At 36.2% G+C, this 20,376-nt stretch overlaps 1 protein-coding gene across 5 annotated transcripts in view; it reads left to right on the top strand.

Moving 5' to 3' along the window:
- The window catches only part of ST18 (ST18 C2H2C-type zinc finger transcription factor), a 147,894-nt gene extending 134,052 nt beyond the window's left edge, over positions 1-13,842 (top strand). For all 5 annotated transcript variants that reach the window (XM_054595017.1, XM_054595020.1, XM_054595016.1 and 2 more), the window contains 4 exons: positions 1,735-1,823; positions 7,228-7,331; positions 9,401-9,544; positions 11,804-13,842. In XM_054595017.1, the coding sequence (XP_054450992.1) occupies positions 1,735-1,823; positions 7,228-7,331; positions 9,401-9,544; positions 11,804-11,944 (478 nt within the window). In that variant the 3' untranslated portion in view covers positions 11,945-13,842. The remainder of the gene's footprint in view (positions 1-1,734; positions 1,824-7,227; positions 7,332-9,400; positions 9,545-11,803) is intronic.
- Positions 13,843-20,376: the final 6,534 nt, after the last annotated feature.

Here is a 20,376-nt window from a genome sequence, read left to right as displayed (position 1 = left end):
CACAACCTTCGCCTTTTCTCAACCAGCAAGATGGAGCCTCATGGAGGACATCCTCAAAAGGAAAAGGAATTTTGAAATGTTTTTCCACCCATTTTTTAAAATTTAGGATTGTGTTATATTCTGAAAGATAGAGCTACATTCAAAGATACAAAATATCAAGCAGCATTTTTGAAACCCAAGTCTCCCTTTCATACCTTAACTATACTCTTTGGTTCTAAGTCACGTAGTTGTGGACACTTCATTCACTTCCCATTCCAGTGCATTGCAACTGGACATTTACTGCTGGGTTGTCTGGACAAAGCAGATCCGTTAGGGGATGCAGTCCTCATGAGCTATTAATTCCCATTATTTTACAAACAGACTTACGGTAGGTCGTTTTTAAAACTGAACTTACAAACAATATATTAGTCCTATTCATGACCATTTTCTGAGAACACAATATGTGACATAAAACAAGACAGGTTTGTGCAAACACTCCAAAAAAAAATAATGAAGCTTAAATAGGCCACACTTCACAATGAGAAGCATCTAAAGTGGAAAAATCAGGTACAAGTTCAGTTTGTGTTTTTTCATTGTTTTCTTTTCCTGTATAAAATGTTACATAATGTATCAAATTTTGGTAAATTACATAATTTGTATGTATAATATTACATACCCATCTTTTATATTTTATATAATCTTCACATACAATAATTTGTAATTCTTTTAAAAATGCATTCATTCGGCAAACATTTACTTTGCTTCAGAAATATTCTCTATTGCTTAGCCAAGTGTCCTAAACTTTGGATTGAACATGGTTGTTTCATACATGAACTATAATCAAATTTCTGTGGGAAAATATTATAAATGACTGATGATAATTTTTTTATTTTATTTAAAACTCATATCTCCAAAAATAAAAAATACAACAAAATTACAAGATAGTTAATAGTTGCTTAAAATAACAGAATCATCTCATTATGCACTATGGAAAACAAGTTTGTTCAATGTCATTATTATCTTGGTGCAATTTAAATAAAACAGATACATAAAAAGAAAAAGAAGCATGGCAGAAGAATGAAATTCAAGAACAGAGTATAAAAACCACTGCAGGGTGATACATTGTTTCTGCAGTGATTGTGTCTGAATATACTTATAGTGGTTCCTTTTATTTTTGTCTTCAAGGTAGAGTTTTTGAAATGAAAATGAAAAATAATGTTTTAAAAGTTAAAGAATAAATTAGAAACTTCTCCATATCCAAACTGCATGGGGAAGGGAAGTTTTTATTTTAGGTTCGTAATAATTTGAGTCATTCTGTATAGATCAGACTACACTAAGTATAAAGACAGAAGGAACTAGATTCTGCTTTATTATTCATGGAATTTTGATGAATTTGGAACAATTCTTATTCATAATATATGTGCAATTTCATGTTTACAGAAAATAACTGCTACTAAAGAAAGGCACTTATATGAATGCAGAATAGAAATATGTTAACAAAATGAATTAAATGATAAAATCAGCAGTAGTTATTTGTATTTTGATTGAGGAAAAAACAAGACAAAACATTTTACATTATTTTAGGGCCTTTTGCTTTTGTGTCAATAGATATTTACTTGATACTTTCTTCAAAGGGACAGCATGTTGTAATTAGTAAATAGGCAAACACATAAATAGTAAGTAGTAAATTAAAAAATTAATGTTTATAAGAAATAATATATGTTTCACACATAAATAAAATTTCTATTTTCACAGCTTATCTGGATGTCCTCTAAATGCACAAGCTATCAAAAAGGGCAAAGTCTCAGAAGAACTAATGACCATCAAAGTCAAAGCAACTGGAGGTGAGAGCTCATGGCCAAGGGTCACCATTCCTACCGAGGTCTAGAGTGTAGCTTTTCACAGAGTTGTGCATGTCAAACTATTCTCTTTGTGAACTAGAATTTTAATATACAATAAGGAAGTTTTTCTCATATTTGGACTAAAACTATAATTTTATCTCAGAACAATAGCCTGGTGGGTTTTTTCTTACTTTTTAATAAGGATCCCCAGCAGGAAAAATCAAGAACTCCTGTCCTTAGAATGACAGTTTGCGTGAGTGTGCATATATGTGAATGTCTTTCTCATATAAGCCCTCCATCAAATGTCAAGAAACACAATTTATGGCATCTATATTGAATCCTTCAATTTTGTTCTATATTCAAAATTATAGTTTAATGATGAATCTAGATAATTTAAATTTAGCATCTGTCTGTATTTCTCTGCATGTTTCCCTACTGTCAGTCTCTGATCATTGTTAATATATAGTTTCTGGATTTTATATTTGGATCTTTCAATTTTCTTCTGATTCTTCAGTGCTCTTCTTAAGATTTTCTCATTAACATGTGTTGTTTTCCATCAAAGACCACCCTAGAACATCTGAAAAACAATGACAATGTAATTATTTCGCTTTGGGGTATTTATCTGATGGTGTCTTTGGCATGTGACTAGAATTGAGCTAGAAAATTTTAACTATTGTAACTTTATTACTCTGAAAATATTATTTAATCTTTTCAATTTTTGTAAATGTTTACACCACTTTAAACTTCTTAGTGTACTGTCTTAAGTTAAACTAGAAGCAAATCATTCATGCAATTGGTTGAAGTTACCAACCAATTGGTTGGGAGTTAACTCCCAACATGTTACCTACTTGTAACCACAAACAAGTTAAAACATGGATATCTATATCAAAACAAATTACATTAATTTTAGAAGAATTGATCTTCTGATCTCCATCCTTACCATAATTAAACTGTCATACTCATTTTTAAAGACCATCACTAGTCATTGATAACAAAATTAGATCATTTGTGCATGAATGAGTGATTGCTTATCTAGTTTTTGTGGGGACAAGTAAAAGTTATCATGGTTGACCTATTTATGTTTCTACATTCAGTATCCTTTCAGTTCTTCCCATGTAGCAAAATAGTATTTTCCAAATATTTGATACATCATTTCTCTCTGAATTAAATCTCTTCACTCTTTTAGTTAAAAAAAGTCAAATTTACATTAATTAATTTTCTCCTAAATAAAAATAGGAGTAAAATTTTAGTCTGTAAGACAAATATAAAGTTTCATTCAAAACAATAGAGGAGAATTTTTAATAGAATAGTATTTTTTTATTTGTATAAGATGAAAAATAACTACTTAAAGCCCCTTATAAGTTGAGGATACCTGCTCAATACAGATATATACATCACATATACTTATATGGAATATAAACAAAACATTATTATAAATTATATAATTCCTGGTTATATTAATTAGATTAGTACCAAGGAAAAGTTAGAATTATCATATGAAAAGAAAGCATATTCTCTTGCTTTTCAACAGGTGTACTATATAAAGAGACAGCCATTGAATAGTTCACTAAAATATTTTGTGCAAAGTTCATAAGGTTTCCTTGATCAGCAATGCGTAGCTAGTCTAACATTCTATTGAAAGCATACCTGTAAAGGAGCATCAGTTCACACATTCTACCAATACTTTCAAAGCATTAATTAACTGTGAATAAAAGTAGCATTATAATGGGTAAAAGGAACTTATTCTAGAACCAGAAAGCTTGTATTTTGAATCTGAGTTCTATCAGCTTACAAATTAACCTCCTTGTGCCTTGGTTTTCCCATCCATAAAACAAGATAATAAGTATGTTTACCTAAGGGGATCCTTAACAGAGTCAAATGAGTTAGTATAATATTTATAAGTACAGTGTGAAATTCAAAATCAGTGGCATTTTCCCAACACTATTCAATGGTGAGGCTCTTAAAGAGTATATGGATGGAGAGGGGTATCTCAGGGGAAATAGATAAGGTAATGTACTCGTGGAAACAAATTCCAAAGATTGGCTGGCTCCTATGGCTAAAATATTTCCCCACATCCCAGAAATAATAAAAACATAGTTCACTCATTTGTTAATTTCATGAGAATTTATGGAGTGTCTATTATGTATAAAATTCTCTCACAGTGTTTCTTTTTTGAGGTCCTTCCCCATAGGGACATTAGTAAACACCTTTTAAATTTCTTCATTTGAATAAGAGGCTTTACTAACACTGAACATCAGGAGAACATAATCCCGACTAGATTGCAATACCAAGAACCCAGATTCTCACCTAAAAGTCCTCTCACAAGTATCCACACTTAGCAAAATTGAGCCCTTCACTTTCCCGCTGTAAGTTGCTGCTCCCGGAGTTGTCCTCATCTCAGAACATCACCAGCTCCCCAGCTGCTCAAGGAGAAACAGGTAGTCCCCCTTGATTCTTCCATTCTTTCACCTCCTTCCTTGAATCCATCACAAGCATCACTAATTCTACCTACAAGTTTTATCTTGAGTCCACTTGTTACTCCTACTTCCGCTGCCATGGGGTAAAGGGGTCATTGGATCCAGCCAGGATCCCAGCAATAATCTCCTAACCAGTCTTCTGGCTTCTGCTCTCTCCCCTTCCATCCACTCTCCTCAAAAGTCTGAACTATGCCTTCAAAAAGTCAGCCAGATCACATCACTCGCTGCTTAAAATTCTTCACTGGCTCTCGTAGCATTTAGAATAATCCCAAGCTCCTTGGGAGGTCTCCTCACTGTGCCCTCACTCCTGAGGGCCTCCTTACAAAACTCCCAGGAACATCTCCTTCCCGCTCCAAGCCTTCGTGCTTTCTGCTTCTTCCGCCTGGAATGTCCATCTCACCTACTATCTTTTTATATGTCTGCCTCTTTCACATCAGTCAAGTCTCAGATTAACTGAGGCGTCTCCAGTGAGGCTCCTCATAGCACCCTGCTTGTTGCCTTTAGAGCTCTTTATAGCTTATGTGTTTCCTTGCTTATTGTCTGCCTCACCAGATATTGTGAAGGAAAATGCCATTTCTTGAAAAGGAAGCAGATTCCAAAGAAACATAAAGAAGACAAAAAAAAAAATATGTCAGAGAAATATAGCAACGAAGTTTTTGTTTGTTCAAATCATGAAAATATTAAATGCTAACAGCACTCATAATACTTGTTTAATTGAAAAAAAAGGGGAAGGGTCATCAAGGAACATGTATAAAGGATCTATGGACAAAAAGAACCCATGGCGTGGAGGATTGAATGTGGGAGGTGGGGGTTGGTAGGACTGGGGAGAGTAATGAGGGGAAATGGGGACAACTGAAATTGAACAATAAAAAAGATAAAAAAGCAAATAAATATCCTAAAAAAGAAAGAAAAATCTATGCTCCCTAAAGTTGTTGAAAATAAATTTTTTAATGTTGTTTAGGAAAAGATTCCTCAACCGGCATATCAACCAATAAAATATGGTGTTGAGAATACAATGCAATTCTCAAAACACCACAGGCCAGTGCAGAAAAAAAACCGTGTGTCCTAGATAATGCCATTGTTGAGGTCATGGGTAACTGTTTAATCTTTTCTTAACAGCTGTGTCATACTGTTGACTCTTATTCAAGCTGATTTAGGCACTAAAATACCTAGATCTTAGTTGTGAGTTTGCTTTTCTTTTTTATTGGATTTCAGAGCCCAGTATTAGAAATCTTATAACACACTTTCTTCATAGGTTCATACATGGCCCAATTTTATTTAGGTAGTTAATTTTAGTTATTTATAATAAAGCAGTAAGAACCTATAAAACAGCCACCTGTTTTATGATGTTGTATGTAAGTTTTCAAGGCTTACTTCTTTCCTCCTGACATCGTATTAGGAAGAGTCATCCATGTTGCTTGTGGTGTGCATGTGGCTTGTTTTCAGGTTGTACTTTTTGTGAACAGTGTGCTATGTACATCTTGTGCATGCCTCCTATTATACTTTTGCAATGGTTTGTCGCAGATATGTACCTACAATTGAAATTGCTGGGTCACAAAGTATGTGAAGTTTACCTGCAATAGATAATAAACTGTGTTCCAAAGCAGTAACCTCAGGAAAGTGTAAGAGCCTAGATCTCTTTCAAACAAACATGAAGTCTCCCTATCCTGCTGTCATGGAAGTGATCTTATTACATCTAAAGTAAAAGTTTATATTTATTCCTCTTAATTGTCATGTCTTTGGTTTAGATTCATCGCTATGGACTGTTGAGATTACTTTAAATTCTATTTTTAGCATCCTTAATAGTAACTACCTTTCCCACCTTTTAAAAACATTTAAAATATATTCATATTCCTTCTATACAGGGGTATCCAACGTCTTGGTGCCCCTGGGCCACACTGGAAGAAGAGCTATCTTGGGCCACACATTAAATACATTGCAACATGTAATCATACTCAAAAAAAAAACTCATAATATTTTAAGTAAGTTTACAATTTTGTGCTGGGCCTCATTCATAGCCATCCTGGGACACATGCACCCTGCAGGCTACAGGTTGGAGACCCCTGTTCTATAAAATAGTGACGGGAAAATAACTCCTGATCATTCATTGAGACCTACTCTGTGTTCAGCAGCATATATTTTATTGCATTAATTCTCACAGCATAGATTGTATGCCTCTTCTACAGACAAGGAAACAGAAGCACAAAGAAGTAAGTTTCCCAAGTTCAAGGACAAGAGTCAAGGCCAGCATTAAACCTCCAAAACCCATGTTCCTTCTAGATTACGTCTGCTCCTCCTTATACAAGTCCATGTAGAGAATTCAAATAGTGCGTCCCTGGACTCTAACCCCATGTCAGCACACAACTCTACCTTTATAATGGTTTATAAAGTCCCACTCAGTTAAGAAATGTATAATTAATCAGCATAACTGATACCTTAGTCTTTGCAGCATTGTATATGAGAGAATGCATGAGTTTTGGAATTCAGTCCCAGCTCTACCTCTTACTTTGGCCTTAGGCAGGATATATCATCTCTGTCAGTGATTAGCATGGCCCCACTTTGCTTAAGTCTTAGTGTCTTCATATGTGAAAAAGATACAATGGAACATGACTCATAGGATGCAGTAAAATTTAAGTGAGAAAATATTTATGAACACAAACATGTCTAGCAACACACATGAAACATAACAGAGCAACATTAAATGGTGGTATTTTTATACCTCCCCCCCTTTTTTTTTTACAAAGTATTTAAATCCTGCAACCCCTTTTACTCACCTTTTTAGAATCTTAAGTATGGATTTGGATAAAAATTCAACATTTCAAACTAAAATTTAATTTACACTTCACAAACCACAAACTCAATATGAAGTGTTGAGGTTTGTCACAGTCTCATATTTTCAGTGTGAACTAAGATAGACTGATTCTTTGCAGGTATAGAGAGTGATGAAGAAATCAGACATTTGGATGAAGAAATAAAGGAACTGAACGAATCCAACCTTAAAATTGAAGCAGATATGATGAAACTTCAGACACAGGTAAAAAACCAGAAAGGTAACTGCATGGTAATCCTAATCTTTCGTGGAGGCAAAACATTAAAATGTTAAACCTTGTGATAAAAAAACATACCAATATCTTACAATGAATATACTGAGCATGTCTGGATTGCATAGTTACTGTAAATATATGTATCGGTGGATCACCTGGGCCATCCCTGAAGTCAAAGGTACTCATGTTTCTGCTCTGGGTGCATCAAAGGCTTTATGAGCAAATATAACAGATCATACTGTAATTACAGAGTCTTGTGGAGTGTGTGGTGCTTTAGAAAAATTGTTATGAGAAGACATAATTACTTAACTTTATTCAAAATTCAAGCAAAACAGAGCAACATTTCACATTCAGTTTTTCTACAACACCTCTGAATGTATGTTTTTCTTAGAAACAGAACTTTCTGGAGGTTTTTCTTGAACAGCTTCTTTACCAAAAATGTAAGCAATTTCTTAACTCTGCATTCTCTTTTGTAATGTCTGCCCAACCCCTGACTAAATTTATCAAAGTGGAAATTAAAAGTTTAATCCAGGATTTTTTTGGTACGCTAATAGTGACTCTATTGGAACAAGTGCAGTATCATTCTCCCTTCTTTTCCTCTCCTGAAATGTTGGATTTTTAGACCAATGTGATTACTGACTCTCAGAAGTCATTCACAGTGGCCTAAGAGGATTTTAGTCCACCTGAAACATATCTTTGGTTTCCTTACCCAGGGTTACCAAGGTCATGATCTTCCATTAACAACGATTGGGGTCTTGGGTTACAAACCATGCAAACTCCTCTTAAGAGCCATTAACAAAGACAGCAAAGGCCTCTGCCCTCATGGAGCTTGAAGTCTAGAAGGGGGAGGCAGACAATAAAAACAGTCATAAATGATAAACTGCTTATATGAGAGAAGTGGGTGGGGGGAAGCAACCAGATTTTAACATAAAACAGGCTAGACCTAAGAAAGAAGAAAGCATTTTGGCAAAGACTTCAGGAACTGAGGGAGTTTGCCAAACAAGTATGGAGGAAGAGTGTTTCAAAGAGTAAAAAAGAGCAAATCCAAAAACCCTACATTTTGAGAAAGCCCAGGGTTTTGAGAACTAGCAGTATGAATGTGGCTGTAGGAAAGTGATCTGGGGAATCAAAGGAGATAAATTCCAGTAACACATGAGTGTCCTGGGCCATTTTAAGGACCTTGGTTTTTATTCTGAATGAACACAGAACACTTTGGGGTTTTGAACCGAAGATTAACATGATCATATTTGACCTACATCTGACCTACAGTGTAAAAGACTTACTTGCATTGGTAGCTGTGTTGAAGATGGACCAAAAGAATAGATTGCTGCCCTGGCTGGTATTGCTCAGTGGATTGAGCACCAGCCTGCAAAACAAAAGGTTGCTGGTTGAGTTCCCAGTCAGGGCACATGCCTGGGTTGCAAGCCAGGTCCCCAGTAGGGGGTGCGCTAGAGGCAACCACACATTGATGTTTTTCTCCTCTCTTTCTCCCTCCCTTTCCTTCTCTCTAAAAATAAGTACAAACGTACCTTTTTTTAAAAAAAAGGATATCTTGCAGAGATCAAAGCCACACTCAGCTCCACCCATGAGAAGGCAGTCAGTCACTCTGGTGGATAGGACCTAGGGACAGTAGTACAGGTGGGGATAGTCACCCACTCTGGATATTTTGAAGAAAGAGCCCAGTGGATTTGAAGTTTGAAAGAAAGAGAGCAATAGGGATACCTTCAAGGCCAGAGCAATGTTCTAGTTGCTACCCACTGGGAAGAGGGGGCTGTATAAGGAGCAGGTTTAGGAAACACATTGAGCTTGAGATATCCATTGTATGGCCATGTGGAGATGTGGTGGAATCTTCAATTCATAGAAGCCTGGGTTAAAGATGTACATTGGGAATGTGAGTCCAAACTTTACAGCCATATAATGGGCCTGCTGTTTATGAAGAGAAGTTACAGGATACACATTCCTTGGCATTTAGGTTCAGCTGATGCCTTTTGTCCTGAGAGAAACCTTTGTACTCCTTCCAAACTCTACTTCCCATATTCTCAATTTATTTCCATTTCAGATCACATCTATGGAGAGCAATTTAAAGACAATAGAGGCAGAGAACAAACTTATAGAACAGAATAATGAAAGCCTGCTGAAGGAGCTGGCAGGTCTAAGCCAAGCTCTCATTTCAAGCCTTGCCGACATCCAGCTCCCGCAGATGGTAAGTCCAAGGCCAGAAAGTGGCTGCTCCATTCTGTGTTTGCAGTGTTAATGTGCAGTCACCAACGGGGCTGTCAGACGGAAGTACCACGCTCTGAGGAGACCTCTCAGCAGTCACCGAGGTATCATGCTTCATCATGCATGACTTGCAATAACCTCCTTCATTGTGGCAACATGATAGATACATACATTTCAATTACATTAAGGCCAAGGGTTTTTGATACTGTAGAAGTCATTTAAAGATGAAGGTTTATTTGAAACTTGTTTTATAATATCATATGAAAGTTAGAGAACATCAAAACTCCCTGACTAAAGTTGTTTTTCCCAGTAGAAAGTTCCCATGGTTTCCTCAACCTAAGACCCAGGCATCTGTGTCATTCACCAATTAAGAACCACAGAAAAAAATTTACCTTCGTGTTTTCTTTATACTACGTATGAAGAACATACTTAAGTTCTTTTCATATAGAATGAAAAACACAAAAGTAAGGCATTCTTATCTCCAAAATGTAAACACATACTTGAAGTATGGCAACTATTGAAAATTTATAGAAAATTAGTTTCCTTTACAAGTTATAAATATAATAAACACTTGAAAGAAGGACTACATTGTTGAATGCTTTTAATTTCCTCACTATGTACATTTTTAGAACAAGTGTTCTAAAGCTGCAAATTCTATGCATAGAATGTTTTAAAGAAGCAGCAATTTAATGAAGAAATACGATTAGTTTCCTGAAAATAGTAAGTCCCTCAATTTACTCAGCTTCCCAGCATGGAGTCCCTGTCTTAACCAATTCCAAATGTGTCTCTTGGCAATAAAAAATCAATAATGTAGTAATATAAAACACAAAGGAAAGTAAATGATTACTTTGTGGCCAGTATTGAGGTAATTGCTGAACATTATTATAATATGTATTAATAATATTTGTCTCATACTTCAAATTCATATTTCTTAATATATTTTCCTTTACCAGTTCCACTAAAATAATCATTACCATACAAGGTAACTTGTGCTTTGTTTAGTTACCATATAAGGTATTCCAGTGGTAACTTTTAGGGTTGGTCACACTAAAGTTTCACAAAAATACCAAAAACACTCTCATCCTATAGTTGAAGAAATAGAGGCTCAGAGAATCTACATAATTTGTTCAAGCTTCCAAAGCTAGCATGAGTCAGGTGGGCCTGACTTTACAGCATGGCCTTTGTTCACTCTGCCGCCTGGGTCCTAGTCCAGTTATGTGACTCCAAGAAACATCCAACCCCACCAAGGCAGAAGCTAAAGGGTAACAGAAACCACAGTTAGACAAAACTAATAATTTAGATCAGTACTTTGCTGAGTAAAACAAAATAATCTTCAAATTTAGAAAGCTTATCTTCTAAATAGCAACAATAATAATCCTTTATATCTGAAGTGTTTTGACCTTTTGAAAGTCCTTTCTTCCAACCATCTAGTGAAATATGTAAAGCACATATCATATGTTTTTAAAATATGGAGAGATGGAGGCACGAAAGAATAGTTAGGTAGCTTTGCTTTGTATCATTTATTTCCTTTCACACCGTGTGCAATGTCTACATATCAAGTGTCTGTTCTCTCTGAAGCACCACATTAGGCAAAGGAGATACCAAAACACACACACACACACACACAAAATGAGGGATGAGCAGACCCTGATTTTGTGGACCTCACATTCTACCTGGATAGACAGGTAGAGAAATGAAGTATGTTACAACGGTGCTGCAAGGGGGAAATGCACAAACAAGTGGCTGAGAATGAGAGGAACATTTTCCACCACACAATTGGTCAGTGAGCAGCTTGCTCAAATCTAAGATTCCGTATTCCAGCCCAATGCTGTCCAAAGAAGCATCTGGTACAAACAAGCCTTCTCCGCACCCCCACCCGCGCAGCCTCGCTGACTTCACAAACTGGAGGTCTGTTTTATGCTGAGCATATGCAACTGAAGTTGAAAAGTAGGGAAGCTTTGAGGGCTCCTACTCAGCTGCCAGACAGCTACTTCATGTGGCTCCAAACTGACCACAGAATACTGGACATTCGCATTAATCCCACCAATTGACTAAAGAACAAGCCGATGAATTCCCTTAATGCAGACTTAATCTCTCTCCATCTCCCCCAAACTCCAGCAGCAACATGCATCGTTACCTTCCCAGACTCCAGTGTCACCGACAAGCTTCCCTGTAGGTTAGTCCTCCTTTTGCCTCAGCCTGAACCCCTGTGATTGGTTCAATGTGTTTTGTCTTCATTCAGGGGCCTATCAGTGAGCAGAATTTTGAAGCATATGTAAATACACTCACAGACATGTACAGCAATCTGGAACGGGACTATTCCCCGGAATGCAAAGCTCTACTAGAAAGTATCAAACAGGCAGTGAAGGGCATCCACGTGTAGGACCGCAGCTCCGCCGGGCAACAGAAATCACCAACCGCAGCTAATACCGGTGAATCTGCTAGGGGCTCCTGGGCTGCTAAGGCATGCAGGTTGCCGTACTGCATTTACAATTGCAACATTGCACTAATTTTCCCCCCCAGCTGACATAAAAAGGAAAGAAAAACTATGATAGACTCTTTGAATTAAAAGCAATGCTGTCAAATATTATATTTTATTTATTTTCATATGTTTTTCTTTTATTTCTTCATTGCACTCTTTTGAATTTTTTCTTTGTAAAGTATATGTAAATTAATGTGACATTTTTATATTTTATTTATTTCTAATCAAAGAGTTTTTTATCTTTTAACTGCATTTTGAAGTCTGCCATATTTTTACAAGTGTTTGTTTATTTTCCAATATAATTTAAATAGAAATGCTATTCTCAAATCACATATCTTGCTGGGTTTAAATGAGAAAACAAAAAAAAGTATGAAGGAAATCCTTGTGTAAGGACTGCACTATGCTCCAGTTTGATTTTTATTGCACAGTCCCCTTCCCTCCTCCCCCATCCCTTTCATTGGCTTTGTATGTATAAGTGGGCTTGTGGTAAAGTGAGATGCATGGAAGGAAAAAGAAGATAAATGGCGCCCACTAGTGGGCAATGCACTCTCACAGAAGCACAGGTACTGGAAAAGCCTGTTCAGAATTGGTTAGTGATAACTAAATATAGCAATCAGCAAAGTATTTGACTTGGCTGTATGGTTATGGTTAACATGAATTATTTATTTTAAATGCTTTAAAGAAGCATTAACTTTTTTAGTGATGCAGGTTTGTCTGTTTGTTTTTCAAGTCATATCAGATAGTTGGTAACTCTTATCCCAAGATGAGAAACAAGACTTGATGTGACCAGCCAGGCTTTCCTGCCGTATGTTGGTACAATATACAAGTGACAATATTAATGTAGATTTGTACTTAGCAGATAAAAACACATCCAAATGGAAATTTTGTAGATACCATATCCCCTGAAATAGCATTTATCTTACTTGGTTGACTGGAAAGGAATGGAAAATATAGTAAAACATGAAAAAATGTTACTCTGATCTGAGTAATTACTTTGAACACTGGAGACATTGCCTTACCACCTTTAGGCAACAATAAAACTTTCAATTTGATTAAAATCTTTCTGTAGAACTACAAGTGCTACAAAGTATACACAGTCAATACACAGGCACGCACAGGCATACACACATTCACGGACACTCACACACATATAAAATTGAGCCCCAAATCTTGAATTTCTGGATAGGTCAGAGTTTAGTAGTTGCTATAGTAAAGGCAATGTCTATTTCAGGGATTGTAAAGTAGTTAAGCATTGTTTCAAAAGTTTTTTTATATTTATTTTTTTTAAGAAAAGGTATAGACAACCAGCTAAACTGCCTTTCTGGTGTGCACACACACCTCGTGTGCAATGTGCCTCCGTGTAAATGGACACTTGAACTTAGTGTGGGCTTAATTTTCTGTTCTATAACAAAAGTGTTTATTTTTTATTAGCCTCATGGATATGTAGGTTGAATCTGATGGTACTCACAGGCTTGATATATTCCACTGTTATTACTGTTACCTGCACAAATTAAAAATAATATCAACAGTAATTCCACTTCCATGCCACTGTGGTCATTGTTATGTATTAAGTGGGGCTTATCTTTGGTTTGGGGTTCATTTGAACTCTTGAATCTTAGTTTAGTGAAAATGAGATGTCTGTTCTTAGGTAGGAATGGTGTTTATTTAAAAATCAAATTAAAAAGAAAAAGAGCTACCATATGTGCTGTCTATTATAAATGGAACACCAAACAAGAATTTTCTATTAAAGTTATGTACTTGCAAACATTTTGCTATACAGTACTTGATAGATGCATACAAATGAGTTTGCTTATTACAAAGACAAAAGTTTAATTTGCTAAATATTTTAACAAGTTTGTTATATATTTTATTTAATTTAAAAGAAATCTCTTACCAACCTATGTATTTATTACTATAATTTACTATGACTTCAGGTTAATTTATTTGTGTTTGCATAGTTTGAGCAGTATGTTTTGTGAAGTACATTTGTATTTATTTGCCTCCTTTGTACTTGATGTGTTTTGTAATGTGCACTGAATTTTTTTCTTTTCAGCTCTGTTGATTGACACTGTAAATTGGGTCTTTTGTAAACAACAAAAGGGCAATGATGTATGCATATTTTTAATTTCAAGTAGTTTGTTTGTATACTGTTTCTTCAAACAATTAATATTTCTTACATCAAAGCAACAAAATTGTGTTCAGTGCTGTACATTTGGTGTATGGTAGGAAATAAAAGTTGATAATGAGTTTTGTTGTGATCTTTCTCAAACTACTATATAGAGAACATTCTTACCACCCTATGGAAAGCATTGTCCTCGAGGAGGTCTGCTGGTGAACCCCTGGGCCCTTGAGCAGCTCTGATGTATTTGGTTCTGTCAACCAGTCTGCTTGGCTTGTTTTTTCACCACAAGTAGAAAAGGTTTTTTGCCCATCTACAGAAAAGTGGGTGCCTTTGGTGTAAGAAGCACCTTTGCTAGCACTAACTGGAAATGTACAATCTAGTGAACAATAATAAAATACAGGCCTCACCTTCCTGATTCCAAAATTGTTGGGGGCATATCTGTATATTCATGCAAGTCCACTGAACTCAAATTTTTAAAAATAATTATTAATTCTTGATAGCGCTTCTTTTACTTATGTGGTTTTCTCACCTAATATCAGTCAGTTTAGTTTAATTTTTCAGACTGAAATAAGTCAGGCAGAGAGATCAAGAACCGTATAGTGTGACTCATGTGTGAGATATAAAGTAAAAAAGCAACAAATGAACAAACAAACAAACAAAACAAGCTCATGGATACAAATGACAGAATGGTGGGGGACTTTGGAGTAGGATGAAGAGGGTACAGGTGACAGAAGAAGACTAGACCTCAGATGGTGAGCACACAATAGAGTTTACAGATGCCATATTATAAAGTTGTACATGTGAAATTTATATAATGTTATTAACCAATGTAACCCCCTTATATTTAATTTAAAAAATTTCCCATTTCTGCTCAGATTTACACATCTTTAGGACTGGAAGCTATTCATACCCAATGTGGCAAAACCCATGTAATCCATGTAATGAAGCAGCATTGGCTGAAGGGAAGCCTGGGTCCCCAGAGAAGAGCAAGGTATTTGGGTGGACCTTTATGTAACAGGGGGTAGCACAAGGCAACCAATGCACAATAGACTTCCCAGTCACCAAATTTATTTGTGAGATATGCAAATGATGCATCCAGTGAAATGCATCCCAAGAGACAAATCTGTTCAGCCAGCTTTTTAGCTTACTCTTTGCAGAATACATGTATCTCACCCTGACTGGGATTTTACATCAATGAGTAGTGTCTGCATTCTTGTCACCCAACGTGTCACAAGAGCAGTACCAGTTTCATTGGAAATAAGAAGAGAATGATGAATAAAAATCATACATTCATACAACAGAAGGTTAATATGAAGGTATTTATGCCAGGCCCACTTCCTGCCTTCCATGTAAGTTCAGCCTAAGGGGTACAATGAAATGAGTGGTAGGTATTATGACTGAGGTATACAGAGTCCTGTGGAAACAGTGTGGAGGTTTATACAACTAATTCTGATTTCCTGGAGAAAGTATGGGTTACGGATGAGCAGGTAAAGTTGGAGGAAAAGCATTGCAGGTAGCAGAAACATTATGTGCAAAGTCGTGATGAGACAAATCCAAGCAGATGAAGGTAATTAAAATACAAAAAAAAAAAAAAAATACTGGTAAGAAGATAAGAAGTAAAAAGTCCAGGTAAATTGGAGAGCAGGTCATATAATAAACAACCATGTCAGAGTTCTAATTTCCATAAGCAGATTTTGGAATACCAAAGAAAGATTTAAGACCAGAGTTATAGGATCAGATTTCCAGTAGAGAACATTTATTCTAGCAATTCAAACAATAGTTCTTACATCAAAGCTACATGTGTGTTCAGTGATATACCTTTATGGTATGGTAGGAAATAAAAATTGATAATGAGTTTTGCTGTGATTTTTTCAAGCTACTCCATAGAAACTATTATCACCATCCCACAAAAGGTGTTGGGGCCTTAAGACCCAAAACTAAAATACTTCTACTTGAACCAATGTCCTGATTACAAAGAAAGAGTGAATGATTGTTTTGTCTAATTAGAAAAAGTTTTTAAATTAATTTGTTATGGTACATAAGTGTTTTATTAATATTCATGAAACTAATGTTCTCTGTGTCTCTACATATTATGACCATTTTACTGTGGTGTGGGAATAATTACCCTGCTATGTCTTCAAATTACTCAGCAGATCATTCTAAAGTAAGCACATTTAATTGGCTAATAACCGTCTACTTTGTTAGATATAATCAATGATGCCTTGTATGATTTATCTCATGAAATCCACAATTTATAGAACAAGTATCACCATGCCCAATTAAACTGATAAGGAAACTGGTCCTCAGAAAAGTTAGTAAGACCACAATACTCATAGATATAGAGAACAAACTGATGGTTGCCAGAGGAGAAGGAAGATGGCAGGCTGGGTCAAAAAGATGAAGGGATTAGAAAGTATACAAATTGGTAATTATAGAACACTCACAATGATGTAAATTACAGCATAAGGAATATAGTCAATAAGATTTTAATAACTGCTTGACTATATGGTACCATGTGGATACTTGAAAAATCAGGGAGATCACTTTGTAATTGTCTAATCACTATTCTATACACCTGAAACTAATACAAATTATAATATTGAATGTTGAGGGGCTCCCCCTTCCCATGAAGTTCCCCTCATTCACTGCAGATGGTGAAAATAAGTCATTCCAGACACTCTTGGTCTGCCAAGAAAAGGGGGTGGAAATTCCTTCCAGTGGAGAATTCCCTGAGCCCTTCTCTCGAAGTAGCTTTTATTGAGAACGATATGTGGTGTACAGCTTGCATGCAAATCTCATCAATCAATGTCAAAAGGCTATGTTTACAGAAAACAGAGATCATAGATAACAATCGAAGGAATACAGAGATTTGCCTCAGGTCAGGGTCTGGTAGAGAGGGTGACACCTATTTGGCCCTGAAACCTGGGAAACTGATCACACTCTATGCTCAACTACAAACATCAGTACTCATTAACTTAGGGCATTCTTAGCAAAGTAGGTTTCATAGGATTTAATGCATTCCTTTGCCAGGCCTAATTGCCCCCAGGAACTGCCTGATCCAGTTTAGGGCTGGACCTGCCTTTAGTAGTGTTTCACTGACCTGGTCAGGCAGCTGGCAGAGCAGCCAAGAGATAAGGAGACTTCTTTCAGACAGAATGAGGACTCCGGCCATGACAAAATTGAGGGATGAGGGTCTTTTGCCCCTTCTCCATGTCCCCCAAGTCCTTCCTTGATGGTTCATATGCAACTGTGCCTGTCTTAGGTTGCTCCTGCCATTGAGGGGTCTTACTCTTCTTTTACTAACCAGCCATCCTCTGGAGTCAAGCAGAGTGATGTGAGGGAGGCAGGGGCACAGCCCCTGCCAGGAGGACAGGTTTTTTCTCCTCAGTGACCTATTTTCCCAAGGCCTCCTTGCTCAGTTCTAGCCTTGGGGTGCTCTCACCTGTTGGTGAGGCTATAGTCACTGAAACCAAGAAGGATGGTTCCCAACAGAATGTAAACTGTAACTGAAAAATTTAAAAAAAAAAAACCAAACACTAGGAAAGAACACTGTTAATATTTGACCTCTTTTCATTATTTCTAAGGTCTAATCCATGGGGATCTGTCTAGTTCTCTGTCAGATGCCATCTCACCTGGAAGAAAGAAAACAGAAATTAGTTAAGATTAAGATATAAGCTAGGGCCCAGACATAGTAACATTCTTAAATCATGGCAATAATAATGTAGTCTCCCATTACTGAGTACCTCATAGTGCCTCTAGAGCTCCTGAATTCACTCTCATTAGTTTGACTGCCACACTAAAATGTTATGATCAACATTACACTGATAGAAACCTGAGGCTTAGAGATAATAAAGAATTTGCTTGAGCATCAGAATTAAGTACCAGGGTCAGGATGCAACCCAATTGTGACCCAGAGTGGAGCTCCTGTCCCTGCTGCAAGCCATCATTCTGTCTTTGACCAACCCCTGACCATCATCCTAACCTGCCTCAAGTAATGTCATTGGACAAGAGGCAGTCAGTTTAATCACCACTCTGGATAAAATTTTTTAAAGAAGCATCATTTTTACATTTAAACCACACTAATATGATATATTTTTCTTGTAAAGTCATTTCATAAAAATGTGGCACCTTAACAATTTATTTGACAAACTGGGATTGAAAATCCTAATATGGTTGTAATAAGAGCCAAAAAATAAGAAAAAAAGCAAATAACTCATTTTTTTGTTGCTTTTAGACCAAAACAACACAATTATTGTGTTCTCTTAACTTCTTTGTGTGAACTTGACAGTTTTATATTGGCCTCTGATAAATAAAAGGACACTTAGTACTGACTTTTATCAGCGATTAAATACTTAAAAACATAAAGAGTATATAAAGTTCCCTGTGCTTAAGAAACAGCTGTTGTTTTAGATTTTCCCACTCAAATATGTATTATCATGTATAAATGTAGTCATTTTCCTTCTGTGACTGATTACCTTATTACATTTGAAATGAAATCCAGGATTGAACGGATGGATTAGATATTTTGAAGTAAGAATGGCTCTTTGGGGAATATGACACCCTAATAATGTTTTAAAGGATCAAACTTTTAACCACCGGAAATCTTTTAAAATATCCCCAATACTAGTGTACTTGGGAGAACTTTCAAGTATTGTGCCTCATCAAAACCCTGAGGACCAAAAGTCTCCGTGGTCAGGCCAAGCATGCTGTCTCCCCTGACATGCTTGACTACCAGATTATCCTCATTCACATGAGTGTACTAGTACTATTCCAGGAAATTCTTGTCCAGGAAGAAAAATTGAAAATGTCTTCATTGTTTGTTCCAGGAACTTATTGTCAGTACATTGATCTGAACAGGAACTATTCAATGTACTCTCCGAGTAAATACCTCTCCTCAGGACCATATGCTCTGAAATTATTGTTTTCTCTCTGAGACTCATCTTGAACTCCCAGCTGTGCACTGTGCATCTCTTCTAAATTATTATGTCAGAACTTGCCTAATTCTAACCACACTCCCACATTCAAAGGCCCTCCTTAAACCAGGCCTCCCAAACCACACAAATATCCCCTTTGCCTGCCTCTCTGCCCAGTTGTGAAGACCCCGTCAAGTGGAACTTAGTTTTGTTTATCAACAGATTGCTTTGGCTGTATTCTGTGGGAGCAGCATTCAATAGACCCAAGTAATTGCTACAAACAGACATGAATATATATATGAGGAGATATATATATATATATATATCTCCTCAGTTTTTGGTAAGCAGGTATAAATATGGCTTAATTTTCAATCATCAAAAACCTAAAAGCTTAACTCTAAACATTTCCAGCAATCATTTTGGATATTTTTGTGAACATATAGCTCAGAAATCACAATGCTTTTTTTTCCTCCTTTTCTTGTTTTGTGAGGGAGAAGTCCTCAAAATTTGAGGACATCTGAGAACTATTGCTATTATAATGTTTACATGTTCAGACAAGGAAACAAAATGGATAATCACATTATAAAACTCATACACTTATCAAACATGCTTACACAACCCTAAAATCTACTCATTTTAGCTTTGTTTTTTATTTTTATAATTATCAATCTACAGAACCAAATTCTGTTTTGAAAGATTATTGTTATAGCTGGAATAATTGTTTTAGTACATAACTCTGAAATAGAAGCTGAGAAAACCAAAAATATCATATAGATTTTCTTTAAGCCATAGCAATCTTCAGTTATTAGGGAAACCTTAGTTTATTGTTGTCATGGAAGGAGAGCATCACTTCCTAAAGGGAAAGGGCAATGGGGGGTTATTTATAGTTTATGAGCTCTATTTTAAGACAGATCTTTCAATGGTAGTGTCTAATTAGATATAAATAATACAATAGCTTACAAGCAGTGGACATGGGGTCAGAGCTGAGAGATTGGAAGAGAGACTTGGGAGAATAAATAGCTGTTTGAAGCTATGTATTGAAAGTTGGCTGCTCTGATACTCATTTAAATGGATTTTGGGGAAGATCTTGAAAGAACAATAATGTTATTTGCAGTTTTATACTCCAGGGCAGAATTTTTCTGGAATGATGAAGTCATGTAAATAAAGACATTGTAATAGTAGTTATATTTTATTGATAGGCTGTCTGGGGTAAATAGTTTCTCCATTTCCATTTCTTGTACACTCCATTCCCAGGGACCAAATCCCCAACCCAGGCTGTGCCCTGACTGGGAATCGAA

The sequence above is a fragment of the Pteronotus mesoamericanus genome, unplaced genomic scaffold (genome assembly GCF_021234165.1).
Source record: "Pteronotus mesoamericanus isolate MK-2021 breed Mesoamerican mustached bat unplaced genomic scaffold, CSHL_Meso_final scaffold_54, whole genome shotgun sequence".
NCBI classification, from domain to species: Eukaryota; Metazoa; Chordata; class Mammalia; order Chiroptera; family Mormoopidae; genus Pteronotus; species Pteronotus mesoamericanus.
The sequence above is the reverse complement of the archived record's forward strand: the minus strand, read 5'-3'. Positions and strand labels throughout refer to the sequence as shown.